Here is a 19,398-nt window from a genome sequence, read left to right as displayed (position 1 = left end):
CAATTAATTCCTGTGCTGGTAAAACTGAATTAAATATATATAAATATATATTTTAAATTACATGTTTTTTGAAGAACAACCCCCCCCCCCAAAAAACATGTAATATTTCAAATGATTCATTACTGTAATTTTTTTTGCCAAGGTTTTTGTTCCCATTACTGTAATACTGTGAAAAATGTACTGAAAAATTACTGTAATAGCTTTTATTTATTTATTTTTGATCATTACATATTTTTCACAGAATGTTAAAAACCTCAACGGTCCCAAAACAGGCTTTATGTTCTTTAAGCAAAATATTGTTTCTTTATTTTGAGTTTGTGGTTCTACGGGAAAAAAAAAAGTGCGATTCGCTCAGTAACAGAAATGATCATAAGCATGTTCTAGGAATGGACATTTAGAAATATATGCAAATAATATTTTCAATAGACAAGTAATAATACACATGCAAGCCAGAGTGTTAGATGTTAAACTGTATGTCAAGTCTGCTGTGTGTATTTGTGTACGTGTCAGAGCCCGTAGTCCCCATGTCCTGTTAGCGGCATATACAGTACCGCACACCCCAAACCACAACCCAATACCTTCACTCTGAAACTTTAAAACCAAACCAAACCAAACCAAACCAGTCTGTAGGTTTCACACCAAACAACAGACCCACACAGGTGCAGCAAAGGTTTTAATCCCGAGTGCTTTCACTGGAGGATTCTAGAATTCTCAGATCGATCCTAGAACCGCACACTTCATCTGAGAACTCTAGAGCTCCACTTGAGTCGAGTGTGGATTAGTTCTTTCTGGCTTTAGTCTTCAACTTCACATTCTCTTTACCATAGAGTTGCTAGGCCTCAGTGGTGTTCTGAACCCCATCTAGCAGTGAATCATGAATGTTTGTCTCAACCCTTTCAAAGATCCTGTCAGCCCTCATTCTCTGTGAAACATCACACACACACACAAACAGACTCAAATGTGGCATAACAGACCCATGTGCAGAATATTTGTTTTGACACTGAAGTATCTTGCTGGAACTGAAAGTACAGCAGCAGAAAATGCATTTCCATTAAACAACTTCAGATCTGCAACGTAAAATGCACATTCGCAAACATACACATGCACGTTTCATGCATGCAAACATGTAGAGTGACGGAATATAAGGCTTGGAACATAAATGGAGACACCACAGGGAACTGCAACTGGCATGTTGTGATCCTCAGTAATGTTCAGGAGGTCCTGTCATACTGGTCTTCACTCACTGATACACACACGCACATGCAGAGACGGTGTGTAGGTTCACCTCCGCCTCAGTTCAGAAACTGACACTGCTGGAGGTCTGGGAGAGCATAAAGATGGTGGACTGCTCAGCAGTGAGACACTGACGCTTTGTCTGCCGTTACCACAGGTCACGGGCCAAGGGTTAAACACACAGGGGAGGGGGAAGGTCAAGCATCAGAGAGAGAAAGAGAGATGGAAGAGGAATAAAAACAGAAAGGGTTTAGAGAGGTTAACAACCGGACCGATCCTCAGAGATTAATAAAGGAACTTCAGCAACAAGTGCATGTTTCACTTTTTTTTTTCTTGAAGAATTATTAGTAAAACTTTACAATAAGGTTCAACTTATTAACCAGTTTTGATATTGTTAACTAAAACTATTAAAAATATACATTTTTTTATTGAAATGAAGAAATATTAGATGGAAAAACTTGCCTTGGAAGCTAACTGAAATAAAATACATTTAAGTTGAAGTACTGAAATTACTAAAAAAATAAAGTTAAATATAAAGACTAATAAAAAATTGGCAAACTTAAACTACTAAACAAACTAAAAAATTAAAATTAAAATGAATTCAAAATATGAATAAATATTATTATAATATCTAAATAATACTAAAATAACACAGTCAATTACATTCATTCATTAAGCATCATGAAATAACTATTTTTTACAGCTTTTTATTCAAGCATTTATCTAATCTAAAATGTATTATTTATTCATGTTCCTTCATAATACATTGATTTTCATTTAATCATTTATAAGAATATAATTAAAACAATAGACACTTTTTTTTTTACATGAACCAAGATTGATAAATGTGTTTATTGCTAGTCCATGACACTTTAAAGGCATTAAACGAGATCATTCACTCACGCTCTAGTTGTTCCAAACCTTTATGAGTTTCTTTCTTCTGCAGAACAGAAGATATTTTGAAGAATGTCTGTAACCAAAAAGTTGACTTCCATAGTATTTTGTTTTCATACTATGGAAGTCATTTTTCAAAATATCTTCTTTTGTGTTCAACAGCAGAAAGGACAATTTGAGGATGAGTACATTTTTGGGTGAACTTTACCTTTAACTAATGTAAACAATTTGAACCTTATGTAAAGTGTTCCTGAAGTTTCATATTCTACAGTTAGATCCTAAAGTCAACATGAAATCAGAACGGACACTATTTACTTTCTTAATACACATTCTTATCAGTGTCACCAACTCTTATTTTTCCTCCATTCTGGTTTATAGCACCTACCTCTCCTGATCATTTCCCGAAGGATAAAATCTTGTTTATATATTATATTGCATTTGATTTTTTGGTTGATTATCCTATTGAACTTAGAAATGTGTCACATTATGAACGGTTCATGTTGACGTTAATGTGGCAGTAACATTAGCGCACTGGAAAATTCTAGAGTTTAATAGGGAAGGTGAGTGAGAGGAAAAACATCACATGGGTTAAATCAGTGGTAAGGCAGTTTATCACACACACACACACATTAAATTTCCTTCTGAAATTTCTCAACATAGTATGCTGACATACTATGTGTGCCAACCAAAGTAAAATACACAGATAGACCCAATAACAGACCCAATAACACCATTGAATGGCTTAAAGAGTCATCCAACGTAAAGAAGAGAATCGTGAACTGCATCCAGAATTCACTTACATCAAGCACACTGGGAAGCAGTCCGACGCAAGTGTAAATCTGAAGACCAGTTATTAGCCATTATCACAAACTGTAGCACTATTGAGCTGGTTCAGGTCAACAAATAACTAATATTTGTCTTAAATAGCTGTATCATTGCAGAAGAAATGGCTCTTAGTTGGGGTAGACACTGTTTTTGGTAGATTTTGAAGTTGATGTGAATGAAAACAAAGCTGTTATGGATAGTGCAATCAGCTTTTTTGAAAGAAGTTGCCAGCCACCGCCAGCGTTTTTGGTCATTTTCGCAAAAATTTCATGGCCCCCGGAATATTTTGTTGTATGAATATCTGAACATGCAATATAGCAAAAAAAAATAAAAAAACGCAAAAAAATAAAAAATCTATTATTCTATCTTCATGCATTCTTTTTTTTATCAACACTGAATGTGAGTAAGTTCCATAAAAAAGCAACATTTTGAGCAAAAAACTGCAAAAATCGTGTTTTTGTCAAAGACTTCGTCTTGATCAGATTCAGAACGATGATCAAAACATAGATGGAGTAAATCGAGTCCATCAACACCGCTAATGCTTGCACAGTCCTATAGCTATTCCTGGGTCGACATTTCATACGGTAACATTAGGCAGTTTTGATTTATATGCTGTTTAATGATCGCGTTATTTTACATATGAATATGATTACATATGATATCGCTTGTTTTTGCGTCTTCTTCACCTGTGTTTTGATCCGGAGATTCAGTACTCTTTCAGAAGATGCCCAATAGCGCCCCCTACCGTATAACAGTAAAAACTCGGAAATTTCATCAATGGCGGGGAAGCATTGTTGATATTGAAGCTAAGAGATAATAAGGCATGTGGTCCGGACCATATTACAGCTGAACATCTTAAACTTGCCAGTAAGAAACTGTGTCCTTTGGTGGCTATGTGCTACACAGGGTTTTTTTTTCATGGAGAGTTACCTGATTCTATGCTGTCTGTTGAGCTGGTACCTGTTATTAAGGATAAAGTGGGGAAGCTGAATAGCTCAGATAACTATAGGCCAATAGCGTTGGCCAGTGTTATGTCAAAAGTGTTGGAGACAGTTATTTTGTGTAGACTTGAGAGGTACGTCCTGTCTACGGATAATCAATTTGGTTTTAAACGAAAGCATGGTACTGATTTATGTATTTTTGCACTAAAGGAAATTTTAGATAGATATAATAAACAAAATTCCACAATGTTCTTGTGCTTCATTGATGCCTCTAAAGCATTTGACCGTGTTAATCATCAAAAATTGTTTTTAAAATTGATTAAAAGTGGGGTTCCAGGCTATTTGATTAGAATCTTGGTCTATTGGTATTCTCATCAGACAATGAGAGTTAAATGGGGGAGTGTAACAACGGCTCCTTTTAAAGTGACCAATGGGGTTCGACAGGGTGGAATTTTGTCTCCTTTTCTTTTTAATGTGTATATGAATGATTTGTCTATGATTTTAAATGTTTGTGGTACAGGCTGTAGGGTTGGTGACTCACTAATTAATCATCTTATGTACGCTGATGACTTGGTCATTTTTAGCCCATGTAGTGCTGGTATACAACAGCTTTTGAGACTATGCACACAGTATGGAGTAGATTTTGATATAAAGTATAATCCAAAAAAGAGTAAAATTATGATTATAAGAAGTAGAGAAGATAAATATTCACATTTCCCTGATTTTTATCTATCTGGTACTGTACTTGATGTATGCACAGATATTACATATCTTGGACATATTATTGCAAATGACCTGTCTGATGACAAGGATATTTATAGGCAGCGTCGTAAGCTGTATGTGCAGGCGAACATGTTGTGTCGTAAGTTTAGTATGTGCTCTGTCCCTGTGAAGATTTCACTCTTTAGAACATACTGTACACCGTTGTACACTGCCTATCTGTGGTGCCGTTACAAGCAAGATAGCATTAGAAAGCTCACAGTAGCTTATAATGACAGCATGAGGCTGCTGCTAAGAGTTCCACGAGACTCCAGTGCAAGCCATATGTTTGTTAGTGCCGGGGTACCTACCTGTGCTGCAGTCTTGCGTAACTTAATGTTTAGATTTATGGGTAGGGTGTCTGAGTCAAAAAATGACCTAATTGCTGTGTTAACTAACCCTAGACGAAGTTCTGTAAGATTGTCGTCCAGACTGTGGAACCATTGGGGTACATGTCTGTATGTCAGACACTGAACACTGTGTGTTTTACTATGTATGTGTTTTTGTGTATGTGTTTTTTAATATGTATGTGTTTTGTATTGAATTATGGATCCCTCTGGGTCTGGAAATAAAAGTTTCTCTCACAAATTAGGGAAATTTCCATCAATGGCGGGGAAAGAGTTAAAAAAAAAAATTTCAGCGACAAACTACAAAATGTATTAACTGATGATATCTTTACAATGGAACTGAATCAACACTGAACTGACTTCAGCTGAACAATGCACTCTTTTCTTTTAGAGCTGCTGTGAACTCTGTAAAGCTGCTTTTAAAAAATCTGTATTGTATAAAGCGCTATATGACTTGACAAACTGTCCAGAAAACATAAGTTGTGGAAATTACAGGACTTGGGGCTTTAAACAATCAATAAAAAAAATTATTTCCATCCCTCACAACTTTGTTTTCATTTCCATTCAATTAAACATGGCATCTACCCAAACTAATAATCATGGTATATAATACATATATATTTTTAAACAGCTGTATATGACTGCAATGAAACATAGACAAATTCATTTACGTTTGAGATGCAAACTAGCAGTATCCTTGCATCTCTGTGCACATGTAGATACTGGTGTCGTACCTGTATCCTCTCTGTGGTGGTCGGCCATAGAGCTCTACACAGCACTTTCTTCACCACATCAGGCAGCAAACTGACTATAATCAGCAGAATTATACTGAGCCATGCAGGACCGCTGGACAACATCTGCATGAACACATAGTACATCCTCTGATAGTTCAGGAAAGGCCTATAAAGAACAGAAAGAATCACGTTAGATTGAAATATATTTGATTTTGTGATCGTAAGTGTACAGTATATTTAGGCAGGCCGTACCAAATGATGCCTCCCCACAGGAGGGAGAAGATGACATAGAAAAGCAGTGACCCCCATATGACAAAGTGGTTGATCCACGTCCAGTAATGTGTGTCCAGGGCAAGCTAAAGCATGAAGACACAGTGAGAAATCGGAAGATAGAGATGGTTAAGTTGACGCCAATTGGCAACAGCTAAGATCATAACACATGCGTCAGATGCGTTACCTTTAGCGTGACCGTGAACACGAGGATAGTGAACACTAGTGTTCCAAAGGTCCAGTTTCCAAACATCTGGAACAGAGAAATATTGAAAAAGGCAAAAAGAGATTGACACTGATGTATAAACGGCCACTTGAACGGGTGTTAATACAGCTCGCCCTCTCATCGACACACAAACAAACACGCCATACATTGCAGTTACGCATGTTAAAAGCTTATGTGGCCTTTATTTGAACAATTAAGCACTCGGTAGAAAAACACTTGTTTGAATTATCCAGTATAAATATATTAATAATAAAAACTTTTCTTCAGTTTCTTCATTAGGAAATTTTCATTAGGAAATTCTGAGTTTACCAAAAGAGTATGCAAGAAATATTATATAAGAAATCTTTAGGATTAGCTGAATACGGAATATTAGATTTGAATTAGGTTTTAAAATGGCACAAGATACTTAAAAAAGAAAGAAAAGAAAGATGCAACATAAAAGGAAGAGGCGTTTACCTGAATCATGTATACAAAGATGTACAATGTACAAAAATAAATACTTTTTTTTATTACCAATTTAATTCATTTATGTAGGAATTTATATTATTATTTGTATGTATACAATATATTAGAAGTAGAAAATATTAGTAGTATAAATACATATTTATAAATAGTGTATATATATATATATTATTATTATATATACAATATATTAGAAGTAGAAAATCTGTAAACCCTATAGAAAGTAATAAATGTATTTATAAATAGTATAAATATATATTTATATAAATAATCAGTTTTTAGTATCTGCCTTTAGTCCATTTTTAATTTGAAGAATAATACGAAACCTATCTGTGCTATCTCTAGTTCACAGTTGCACTCAACTAAACTTCTGCATCAATACAGTATTCTCAGAAGCATAACATATCAAATCTCATCAAATGTTCCTTTTAAAAAATCCGTTGTGAATAATTTGCAAGAAATAGTAGCATTATATCATCATATTTTAATGGTGCTGTAAATTGAAAGCATTTCGGTGTCATCCTATATTGTTTTACAGAGATTATTAATGATGTCTGGAACTCGCTGAACTCAAATGAATTTTATATTTTAGCTATAAAAGCTTCATAAATAAATAGTGAGCTTAGATAGCCCCTTAAAATGTTATAATGGATTCAGCATTGGCACTTAGGCTCAATAAACATCTGCTCGGGTGCGGAAAGCCTTTCTGAGTGATTGTGTTTTCTCTTTTTGGGAGGATTTGTTCCCTCATTGTTTACAGTCTTGGCAAATGGTTGAATTTAGACACAATGGATATCTCTTCTAGAACCTTTCCCTGTCTGCGGACCGGCCACGCTGTTGATGACACTATGCAAAACAACATCGACACTATAATGAAAGCTCTTTATAAAATCACTCGCTGTTAATCTCTAAAAATAAAAACTAATCACAATCAAAATCAACAAGCCATGGCAAAACACGAGCAGGTCAAAGACTGTACGGCACCAAATGGTTTTAGTGAACAATACAATGTTGATGAGTAACCAGTTAAAACAAAAGGACACACAATAGATGTCAACAAGTTTGAAGAAAATGTATTAACTTACCTTGATGAGCAATCAAAATTAAATGTTGTGTTAAAAAACACTTGTCAAGGGCAAATGATATTTAAGGATGTTGCGAGGTTTTTCAAAAGGATGAATTTGTTATTTTGCACAGTTTTCTTTTTTAATCTGTTAATAATTCAGTCTAATCATGTTATAGTATCTGCCACTCTCCACGAATAGGGTCAAAAATAGGGCCTGAAGTTCTTTTATTTCTTTCATCTTATTCAACAAATGGTCAGTGAAACGAGGTTGAGCATCATCATCAGGAGGTTGAACTCATTTGTGTCTGAGCTATTTTATTTTCTGTTCATTTTATACAAGGTTTGCCATTTTTACAACCCAGTAACCAAAATTTGGGACATATTGTAATTAAGTGACGTTTAAAACCATGATTTTGTACATTTTCTATCAATATATATCAATATATATATATATATATATATATATAAAATATATTTAACTAGTATTAACTTAACAATGAGCAATACACGTCACATTATTTATTAATTTCTGTTAACTTCAGTGTTAGTTAAGTTAGCTCAGGTCAATTAAATAATATTACCAGATACAACTTTTAATAAAACATTTTTTATTAGTACAGAATAAGATTAATAAATGCTTTAGAAGTATTTTTGTATCATTAGTTTGTTCATTAATATAGTTATCTAATGTTAACAATTGGAACCTTGTAAAGTATTACCATTTTTTCTTACAATAAAGACATTTTTGTAAGTCAAATGCTTTAAATCGAATAAAAAAAGATCTTAAAAAGATAATTGAACCTCCGATGGATTTAAAAAAACGCTAACGAGACCCCAAAGTGTACCCTATCTGTGGAAAAACCTTCGAATTAAAAGTTTCTGAATAGCTCCTTCCATTCAACATGTGCCAAATGAAGCGAAATGCTTAATCCACATTTCCTCTTGCTCATTCATTTGCCCTTGCAGTGAGGCATGAGAGGATGGACATGTATCCTACGGGCCGATGAGGATGAGTGTGACGGCACCCCTCCAACCCGGGTGTTTGCCAAAAAAAAAAACACACAGTTGCAACGTGACACACGGGGCGGACACAAACTCCTACTCCATCACAAGATGATAGACAGAGGAAGATGGAAAGGAGGGGGGCTCGCTACTCTATACCTACGGTGGCTGGTCCTCGGTTCAAGGGACACTGGGATGTCGTACGGTACTGTTTGAAAGCTACGATGGCAGTGAACGGTTGGTGTTAGTAGACACTATGTGAGTGGGGGTGGCTTTAGGATGAGGGGAGGGGCTGAGGAGGGAAACAGTAAAACTAAAACTAAAAATAGGATGAGAAACAGATAGGGACAGGCTTACCATCTGTGTGTTGGTGGCCATTAGCTGAGGAAAGGAAGAGAAGCAGAAAAGAAAAGAAAGGCAAAAAGGGGGTAGGTAAAAGGAGGAAAGAGAGAGGGGAGAGATATAGAAAGAGAGATAAAGAAGAAAACGAAAGAAAAGAAGGAGAGGGAGGGGACAGGAAAGTAAAGAAAAAATTAGGATGTTATAACTTAAAGTAAATCAAACAGGTAAAAAAAAAGCAATCCAAAAAGGTTACTATGATTTAACTTAATGGCACAGAGAAAGATGTCTGATTTGACTGATTAACCAGCATGCTTTGTGTCGCATAAATGAATGGAGAAGCACCTGTAATGACTTCAAACATACGCAGAGGAGGACAGACAAAAGTCTGCAAGCTGGATCAAGACATCAGTTAAACCACAAATATGTACTTTACAAGCACTGAGTCCACTTTAACTCACTCGACAAGCATCGGCCACCCATTCAATCTGTATGCGACTTTTATTTGACTGAGAAAAAAAACGAACTAAAGGAAAAAAAAAAACAGCTGGTTAAGTCGATTAAACAAAACACACACAGAAAAACGTAGGAACAAAATCATGGTTTAGACGGTGACTGTGTTACCTGTCCGTTGCTGGTGAAGGTTGTGTTGTCGAAAAGGAAGAAAGCACCAAAGAAGAAGACCATGGCATCAAAAACTCCCAGAAATGTCCAGTAGATGAAGGTGGACCATCTCAGGAGGGAGTTCTTGGCAATATCTCTGTAAAAAGAAATGCATAAAAAATATATGTATTCAAAATATTATATACATATACACACACACATATACATTTACACACATCGTCAAAAGATCGATGAATCATTAAAGGTGCAATGCGCAACATTTCATGTTAAAAATACCCGTTTCCTAACCCATACATGCTTAAACAATTGCCTGATGGGCTGAATGAGCCCTTCTCTGATCACTGCGATTGCCTCTATAATCCTGTACAGTAAAATAAATAAGAGGGATTCGGGACGGAATGAGCGTGCACACCTCTGGTTGCAGTTTCGCTTGTCGCCAGAGGGGGCATAGTTCTGCAAAAACTCAGAGACTTGCGCATTGCACCTTTAAAAGATCTCGATTCATGAACCCACGTGATCTCATTCCTGAATGACACCAGTTCTCCTGTGTCTATTAAACCTAGGATTGTTATTTCTGTTACAAACATATCCCAAAATGCACATAAAAAAAAGTGGATGGAAACATAGCTAATGTCTCAAACTGGGAACTCAAATATCTGAACTCCAAATCCAAGATCAAATGATCTGTGCTATGCTATCTTTTAATTTTATACTGTATGTCCACAATTTTCTCATTTGTATAAACAAGAAATTTATACTAAATGAAGAGCCATTGAAACCAACACGAAGAGCAATTGTGCAATCTAACATTTCACTGCAAGATCATATGGTTATTTGGGAGCACTCAATGAAATATCAGTCAATAATAATCTCCAACCATACTTGAGATTGGATAGAACATTTCAAATGAAAGTGAAATATTGGTAGGAAAATACAAACATGACCTCTGCTGCTTGTGTCCATTCTTATTTATTTTAGATTAATAGATCAGCTTTTTCCAATGAAAATGTCCTTGATGGCTACAAGTGCTGCACTGTGTGCCAGTTGCAAACACTGTGTATAATGTATATACTGAATAAGCAATGCAGAGGAATAAGAGGAAAAAAATTGCAATGTCAGTACATTTGTTGATTAAACGTAGAGTGGTTCTTACAGTATTTCTGCCCAGTGCTGTGTGTAAATTGAGTTTAGTGCAAGCGTCTACGCAAATATGTTTTCCAAAAGCTGATTGAACGGTCCAATTATTGCAGACTTGTATTTGGTGGAAGTGTGTTCATGTGATTAAGTGAGAATACCTGGAGGCTCACAATCAGGAAAAACATTTTATTAAAGAGGAAAATATAGAGAGCGAGATTGAGCGACATCAGGCGGTTCATTAGATCCAAAAATGATGCAAGGAAAATAAAAGTTTTCAAAAACATTTTAAATAGCTAAACCATCTGAATGGACCAATGCTGTGCCGTCACTATGACTTGCATCATTTTATCATGTACATGTGTTTTTATGCCTTGCAAACAAAGTTTATTAAAGGCATATATATATAAATTAAAGTTAATATAAATATATATATAATAAAATAATATTAAATAAAAGATAATATTGAATAAAATGAATAATTTTGACCTACTGGTCCAAATGGGTCAGCCAGAAAAGCATAATAATAATAATAATAATAATACATATAAATAATAATAAAAAAGTCCCATGCCTTCATCATTTACTTTTTGCTATTTCAAATGTATTTACTATGTATATGTTTTATTTTATGCTTTTATTTTGTACACTTGTCCTAAACCCAGACTTTCAAATAACTGAAAAGCATATAACAATAATACTAATCATATAATTAATAATAAAATAATACAACTAAAATAAAATACTGTAATAAAAAAATAGTGCAAGTTTGTCTCTGGGAAAAAGGTGGCAACAAATGTCAGGATATGAAACAATGTGTGTTATGAGCCAACAGTCATGCAAAAAGGAGGCCAAGGTTGATATAAATAGCCTGCATGTAGACAGGGATTTATCAGTAGGTCTCAAAGAGGGAACCAGAAATAGAAGACAGTGAACGCGCTGCTCCAAAATACCTCCCCGTACACGTGATGAGATGCATCACGTTACGGATCATATATCAGACTAAAACCCTGAAAATTCACCACATACTTATTTTATGATTCTTCTTATTGTTAGAATTAAATTATAATTATTGCCTGACATTCTGACCACAGGAGTGGGTGATAATGGGGGTTGTTGGTGCAACCATAACATTCCTCACCTGTATAGAGAGGGGTCCCGTTTGAGGATGTCCATGTTGATGTGCTGCTCCATCAGACTGTAGAGGAGGATAGGTAACGAGGTGAAGCTGATATTGTACAGGGTCAGATATGCCGTGTCGTACAGTGGCTGCAAAAAATAATGGAGGGAAAAATAATTGTTACTGTAAATGTACAGTGTAAGTGCAAAAGAGAAATTAGATTTTCTTTTAACTATATGTGCACTTTCATGTTGCAGGTGTTGATTTACAAACAAATTAATACTTTTCTCTTTTTGTTATATCAAGGTCATTAAGTTTTTTCCCATGCTTCCATCATTTATTTTTGCTATTTTAAATGCTTTTTATTATGAATATATATTCTTTATTTTATGATTATATTTTTACTCTTGTCCCAGACCCAGGATTTTCATTTTAAAATCTTAAAATCATCATAATATTTTTAAAATTAAACTTCTGTTCAAAAGTTTGGGGTCAGTAAGATTTTGTAATGTTTTTAAAAGTCTCTTATGTTTATGTTTACCAAGGCTGCATGTATTTGACCAAAAATACAAAAAAACTGTAATATTGTAAAAAAAAAAAGATATTAAAATATATCTTAAAATGTAATTTATTCCTGTAATGCAAAGCTGAATTATCAGCATCATTACTCCAGTCTTTAGTGTCACATGATCCTTCAGAAATCATTATAATATGATGATTTGCTGCTCAAGAAACATATCTGATTATTATCAATGTTAAAAATGGTTGTGCTGCTTAATATTTTGTGGAAAATGTGGTACATTTTAGAAAGTTATTTGAAATCGATATTTTTTTATAACGATATAAAAGTCTTTACTGTAACTTTTGATCAAATTAATATAATAATAATATAAGTTGTAATCGTCAAATTATAAAAAAGTGTGAAAATAATATTTAATTAAGAAATGCTACCTATGAAATAACTCTAAGCAAAACAAAAGATTCTGAAATTTTATTTCCATAAATGTTTAAAATATCATTCCCACCACAGAACGAGAAGTTTATTTTCTAAAGGCGCATAATTGAAGAAAATATAAAGACAGAATGTTCTTTTTCAAAAGTAGTCTTAATAGTGACCTTTGAGATATGCGTTTACCTGCTGAGAGAAGCCACAGAAGAACTGATAGAGAAACTGAGGGAAGATGAAGCACACATTCTGTGGAGAGAAAACAGACCCTCAGTACCTGATGAACTAAACCCTTTAGGGTGTGTGTGTGTGTGTGTGTGTGTGTGTGTGTGTGTGTGTGTGTGTGTGTGTGTGTGTGTGTGTGTGTGTGTGTGAAATCAGTTTGCTATAAATAGGGCTGCATTGAGTTGCATTTTCAACAAGATTGTTCAGTGGGTTATTCAGAACTCCTGGGAAAAAAGTAGCATCCACACACATTAAGCAACTTTTTTCCGTGTTTACAACTGCAGGCAATGTGGTTTGTGTTTGTGTTTGTGTTGTGTCAGCTAGTGATCATCAGCTATTTTGCTTGTGATGATCTTCCGCCTACACATTTTGTTAGTTTGGGTTCACCTTGTAGAAGAAGTACTGGACCAGCTCAGCGATTCTGATGTAGTAGTAGTGCCCGTGAACCAGGAGCATCTTCTTCAGGTGTTTGAACTTGGTAATTGCATAGTCGCTGTTACGGGCCGCCTGACGCCCCTCTTTACCCATGATCCCTAGAGGCAGAACAACCAGTCAATAGGCATGTAACATACTGTTGTCATAGCTGTTGAACACAAGTCTATCAGAGAGGACTGGAGAAGTATTAATATCTAAAACGACTTGATTTTGTATGCAAGCATGAAATCACCTATGCCCACGTGAGCTTCCAGAATCATGCTGACATCATTGGCTCCGTCCCCGATGGCCAGCGTAATGGGGTGTTCTTTTGATGCTTTAATCATTTTAACAATCTGAAAGAACAGATTTATTTCCACAGGTTAAATCAGAACAACTGAGAGATTAGATTATTAATCAGGGTTTTTGGCTGAGGAGACGGGATAATATCATACTCATCATCAGCTATCTACCCTTTCTCATATGAAACGACTAAAATATCAGTCTGGCTTTTAGTACACATTGATTACACAGGATTTTATTGTGTGCTTGAGGTCAGTAATGGTCTTGTAATACTGTGAGTTCTCTCACTTCTTGGCTTTACAGTCTCTGGTTTTCCCAGCAGCCCCAGAGAGTGACTGACAGGTTTAGCGTGCAGTAAATTAGAAAGAGAAATAGACCAGAGTCTCTTTTGATTGCATCGTCTAACTCACAGACTGAGAGATTACAATAAGGGAACAAGGACAACCTTTCTCTGGCAGGTGGCTGTGTATGTGTGTGTGTGTGTGTGTGTGGGTCAGGTTTTATCCTCACTGCGGGGACCAAATGTTCCCAAATTGATACAAAGGCCTAAAAATCACCCACAGCCACTGGAACCCATAAGGAAAATGGCTTAAGGCGAGACACTGATCGTTTTTTTTTCACCGGTCAATTTTGAGATTTTGGGTTATTTGTCTTCAATAACATGTATTCTTTCAGACTTGTGCTGAAAAAAAGTCCAAAATACACATTTAGGTCTTTATTTTACTACACTGTTTCTGTTTGAGTGTGCAGATTTCGCCTAAATTCATCAAAAGTTGGCGTTCTAAATCATCCCGCTGCTCCGCAATCGCTGTGTCTGATCTCTGTCATCACACACCGTTAGAAAGCTCTCTCTCTTCTTTTCAATGCTGTTGGATCCAAATATGGTAATTTCCTGTCTATCAGCAACAAATCGTGAAAGTAAATCGGGTGACTTAACTCGAAATGCGCAATCTCATTGGCTGATGCCAATTTCTGACAACGTGATTCGTTCAGAATTGTCACGTGACGCGCTCTGACATTTCCGCGGAAGTTCAAAATGTTGAAAGATATGCGTGCAAAATTCTCTCAGAGAAGCCGAAAACAGTTGTCATTAGCTAGAAGACACAAGGGATTACCAATAAAGACAAAAGATGATGAAATGGGTCTTCACAATTTTTTTCATGAGAGCCGCACTGATAGGACAAAGTCAGTAGAAGAGCCATACGTCGTCCTTTCAGTTTCGGTTCTCAATCGACCAAGTGTTTACATGTTCTCTCGATAAACCACCTCTTTCAGTCCGATCGAAATTATTTGTAATAGAGCTGACACTTTGAGTTTGTAATGGGTTATGTTATGAAATATCTGTAGTGACTGGCTGCATGATATCGCCGTATTTTTACAGCCATGCGAGGCACAAATTAAAGCTTGGCGGGCCGCATGAGGCTCGCGAGCCGCGCAATGAGTAGTGCTGTAACATTTTGAACACATCTAAATGTTAGTCAAAAAGACACATCACATTTCAAAGCACTTAAAACCCACGAGCCAAATCCTGAAAACAGTCCCCTCAGTCAGCCGATGGTGAAGCTAAACAGAACTCAACAGAACAAAACTAATTATGAATCATTCAAAATATCATATTATATATATTTAGAACATTGGAGAAAGCAAACAAAGTAGACTAAATTGTTATTTGACAGAATATCTACACACTGTCAGAGAAGAAGAGACGGATCCTGACTAAATATAAAGGCTCAGTGACCACCAACTGGGTCAGACAGAGATGCACTTCCTCCTCCACTGGGAAAAAATATCTTCACTAAGTGATTTACACCTTGGACAAATAGCCAAAAGAATAAAACTTCCCAAAGTTGAATTTGCCAGAGGGACTGTGATATACCGGTATTTAGTTTTTCCGTCCATCACCTGTGTGATGGACTGTTGATGTGTTGTTTTGGATGTTATGATCAGTGATAGATGAAGCAATAATGAGTTTTAGATGTTAAACAGTATGATACATGGATTTTACTTAGACCTAAAGCATATTTTGTCTGTAATTTATGGCTTTCAATAGGAATTAGTGGAATTTTGCCATAAAAATCTTTAAAGGCCGTTTTCTCAAAATGAGTTTTTTCTTGCACTCCTAGTGACGATTTTCCACTTCTGTAGCACCTACTTACACCAAACTTTACAGTCGTATTCCTAACTATATTGTGAAGGTTTGTCCAGAGGGATTTGTTGATATATCATTCTTGGCCTGATTTAAATGACATTTTATGCCTAAAAATAGGGCAGAAATCAATTTTTTAAGGCTATTGGCAGTATTTTCTGATTTACAGGGTAACAAAAGGAGATATTCATTATCCTCTCTGGTAAAGTCTTTTCATTGAATATATGAACAAAATGCAAAAATAATTTTGAACCTTGTTTTTTTTTCAATGGTCAGATTTGTCACTTCAAAATATATGCAAATTAATGCATATTTAATTAGATATAGCCTCATTAGCATATTTAAAAATAAAATTACAGAAAACTTGCAATGCATTTTTTTCTCCTATTCATGCGAGTAATCAACTGGTAAAGTTTGATGGTGATATCTGTAAGTTAACAATTTTACCCTATTCACCTGTAGTGTCTCGCCTTAATAAACAAACTAAATAACGTTTAAATGAAACTGTCTTTATGAGGGAGTCATTGAGTTATTCACTGAATTGTTTTGTTTAAAACACTGATTCTTTCAGGATTTAATAAGTCAGGGGTTCTCTCTCTCGACTTTCCAGCAGAGTTAAGCTCAAACACACATGAAAAGCTAATCAAGGTTTTCAGGATTACAAGAAAGTTGCAGGTGAGTGAGTTTAATCAGGGTTGGAGATAAACTCGGCAAGAAAGTAGATCTCAAGGGCAAGAGTTGAGAACCCCTGAAATAGTCACCAGCTATGTTTTACACACCCTGTTTTTATGCACATTTTGAAGTATCGCATCAGAAACGAGTGATGGAAACGTATTTGCAGAATAAATTCTGATGTAGCGAACATTAAACCCACATGACTAATCACCTGTTTCCGCAGATGGTGTTTTACTTACTGTTGGTTACAAGGTTCTGTGATGGATTTTTAAATGAATCATAACTAACATTTATTTTTCATGCAGGAACAACACTCGTATGCTTTTGAATCTTAAATGTTTCCCCTTTTAGTCGAAAACTCATGACTTTGGTTATGTGAGTGTAAAAATAACAACTAGGGGAAATGAAACTAAACAGATGTCTAGGATTCAAAACTTGTGATTATGAAGTAATCATTAAAACAGAGTTTGCTTCTACCTAGTAACAGAAGGGTTTGTCTATGAAGAACCAATCAAATTGTGGAGAAATTATATAATGTTTCATGTCATTTTCGCCATGCCCCTATTCAACAAAAACTGTTGTATTCCTGTTTGCTGGTGGGATTCTCTCTGAAATTTGTCTGAGATCCTCTGGCCGTGATTAAAGCTTCTTGGGGGAGATTCTTTGAGAACTGCTCGAGAACTCTCCCGGCCGTGATTAAAGGACATTTGCTGAAGTCTGTCTGTTTATTATTGCTGCGCAGCTAGTTAGTTAGGGGAACAAGTTAGGGTAAAGAACTCGAAGCCAGTTGTCGACTGTAGACGCAAGAGCTAGAGTATAAAGAATATTGAGTGTCGATTTTAGACGCCCCAGGTAAATGTATTTATTAAGTGTCGACTGTAGACGCTTGGGTGTCGATTGGAGACGCCCCAGGTAGTTAGATTAATGATAAAAATCGACCAGTTCCCAATACCACCGTCACCTGCTCGAACAACTTGATGGAAACGCACCTAATTTGCATTTGTTTGGTTTTTTTGTTAGTTTGGTTTTTGCAAACTTTCGAAGATTCGCTTTACGTTTGGATGGAAACCAAGCACTGAATCATTTGCTAAACCGATTTATTCAAAAACATGGATTCATTAAGGAACGGCACTACTGTTTGTTGCTTGGAAACGTTAATTCTTTGCATGGACCCGTTTTCATCAGTGAAGCAAAAATAGATAAAGTAACTGCCAATATGTATTGTGTCTAAAATGTAAGTTACTTAGTATTAACTTTTATTGAACTGTTGTTCATGAATATATTCTTTCAATAGAAAGACACATAAAAACATTTATTACAACGATTACAGTAATATTAGTCATTTTTGAAACTACAAAATGGAGATATATATGACAAAGAGTTTCCTGTGATCCTTTACCTAAATTATACTGTGACAGGAAATTGTTATAATGATACACTACCATTTAAACATGTAGGGTCAGCAAGATTTTGTTTTCTTTTAAATAAACTAATTTTTTTTTTCAGCAAGCACACATTAAATTGATCAAAAATGACAGTAAAGACATTTATAATGTTACAAAAGTTTTCCATTTCAAATACATGCTGAACTTTCTTTTGAACTTTCTATTCATCAAAGAATCCCGCATCCCAGTTTCCACAAAAAAAATCAAACAGCACAACTGTTTTCAACATTGATAATAATAAGAAATGTTTCTTGAGCAGCAAATCTGCATATTAGAATGATTTCTGAAGGATCATGTGACACTGAAGACTGCGTAATGATCATGAGTAATGATGCTGAAAATTCAGCTTTGCATTACAGGAATAAATTACATTTTAAAATATATTAAGAGTTATTTTAAATTGTAATAATATTTGATAATATTAGTGTTTTTACTGTATGTTTGATCAAATAAATGCAGCCTTGGTGAGACTTGAGGAACTATTGAACAGTAGTGTATACTCTTAGTGACTGAAGTGCTGCATTACCTGTGCTTTCTGTAAGGGTGCCATGCGGCAGCAGAGAACAGCACTGCAGTTCCTGCAGATTTCCAGGAAAATTTCCTTGTAGTTCCCTCCGTTGTTTCCGTCCTGTGTCGGCTTCAGTACAGCTGACAGTGTTGCCCCATCGATGATCAGACCATAGTCTTGGCAATCACCTGAGAGCCTGCGTGGACGAAACATATGTGTGAAGGTGTTTGTGTGTAAACACGAGGGCATGTACACATTTCCACTGTACCCACCCTGAGAAAGTGTCCCTGGTCATGCTGCCATGATGTCTCAGGACAGTCCTGCTCAGATCGAACAGGACGTCATGGAGACTCTGCTCTTCTGTCCGCTTGGTTGTCAGTTCCAGGATCTGTGTATTGCGATGGAACAACTTGCTAGCATAGCATGTGGCTGCTGCCGTCTCCATTTTGTCCCCTGTGAGAACCCAAACCTTCATACCAGCCTTGTGCAGGGACTCGATGGTGTCGGCCGCTTTATCCTGCAGCCTGAAACATGAAAATAAGAACTTTTTTAAAGCATTTCATGTAATGATTAGCACAATGCAGGTATAATGAGGAAGTTGGGGTGCCTATATAAACAAACCTTCGCTAGCTCTGCCTTAAACATGCTAATGACCCTCGCAACTGTTGACATCCACCGTGTTTCCTTTCTAATGTACGTCTATCTAAGTCCTGAATTTTACAGACAGAATTCGACAGTTTTTAAATCAGGTTCCTGTGTA

The 19,398-nt window shown here is 35.8% G+C and overlaps 1 protein-coding gene across 5 annotated transcripts in view; it reads right to left on the bottom strand.

Moving 5' to 3' along the window:
• Positions 1-19,398, bottom strand: part of atp11a (ATPase phospholipid transporting 11A) — an 81,875-nt gene that overhangs the window by 4,665 nt on the left and 57,812 nt on the right. The window contains exons 19-30 of one of the 5 annotated variants that reach the window (XM_082164717.1): positions 18,911-19,162; positions 18,657-18,834; positions 13,815-13,917; positions 13,535-13,680; positions 13,112-13,171; positions 11,998-12,125; positions 9,723-9,858; positions 9,117-9,140; positions 6,191-6,256; positions 5,986-6,089; positions 5,734-5,899; positions 823-922 (exon numbers count right to left, since the gene is read on the bottom strand). In XM_082164717.1, the coding sequence (XP_082020843.1) occupies positions 833-922; positions 5,734-5,899; positions 5,986-6,089; positions 6,191-6,256; positions 9,117-9,140; positions 9,723-9,858; positions 11,998-12,125; positions 13,112-13,171; positions 13,535-13,680; positions 13,815-13,917; positions 18,657-18,834; positions 18,911-19,162 (1,453 nt within the window). In that variant the 3' untranslated portion in view covers positions 823-832. Of the gene's footprint in view, positions 1-822; positions 923-1,285; positions 1,376-5,733; positions 5,900-5,985; positions 6,090-6,190; positions 6,257-9,116; positions 9,141-9,722; positions 9,859-11,997; positions 12,126-13,111; positions 13,172-13,534; positions 13,681-13,814; positions 13,918-18,656; positions 18,835-18,910; positions 19,163-19,398 lie in introns of all 5 variants that reach the window. The other 4 variants (XM_082164718.1, XM_082164715.1, XM_082164719.1 and 1 more) reach the window with 4 other exon arrangements.

This window comes from Leuciscus leuciscus, assembly GCF_965113295.1.
Source record: "Leuciscus leuciscus genome assembly, chromosome: 3".
NCBI lineage: Eukaryota > Metazoa > Chordata > Actinopteri > Cypriniformes > Leuciscidae > Leuciscus > Leuciscus leuciscus.
Note: the sequence above shows the minus strand (reverse complement) of the source record. Positions and strands in the feature narration are given on the sequence as shown.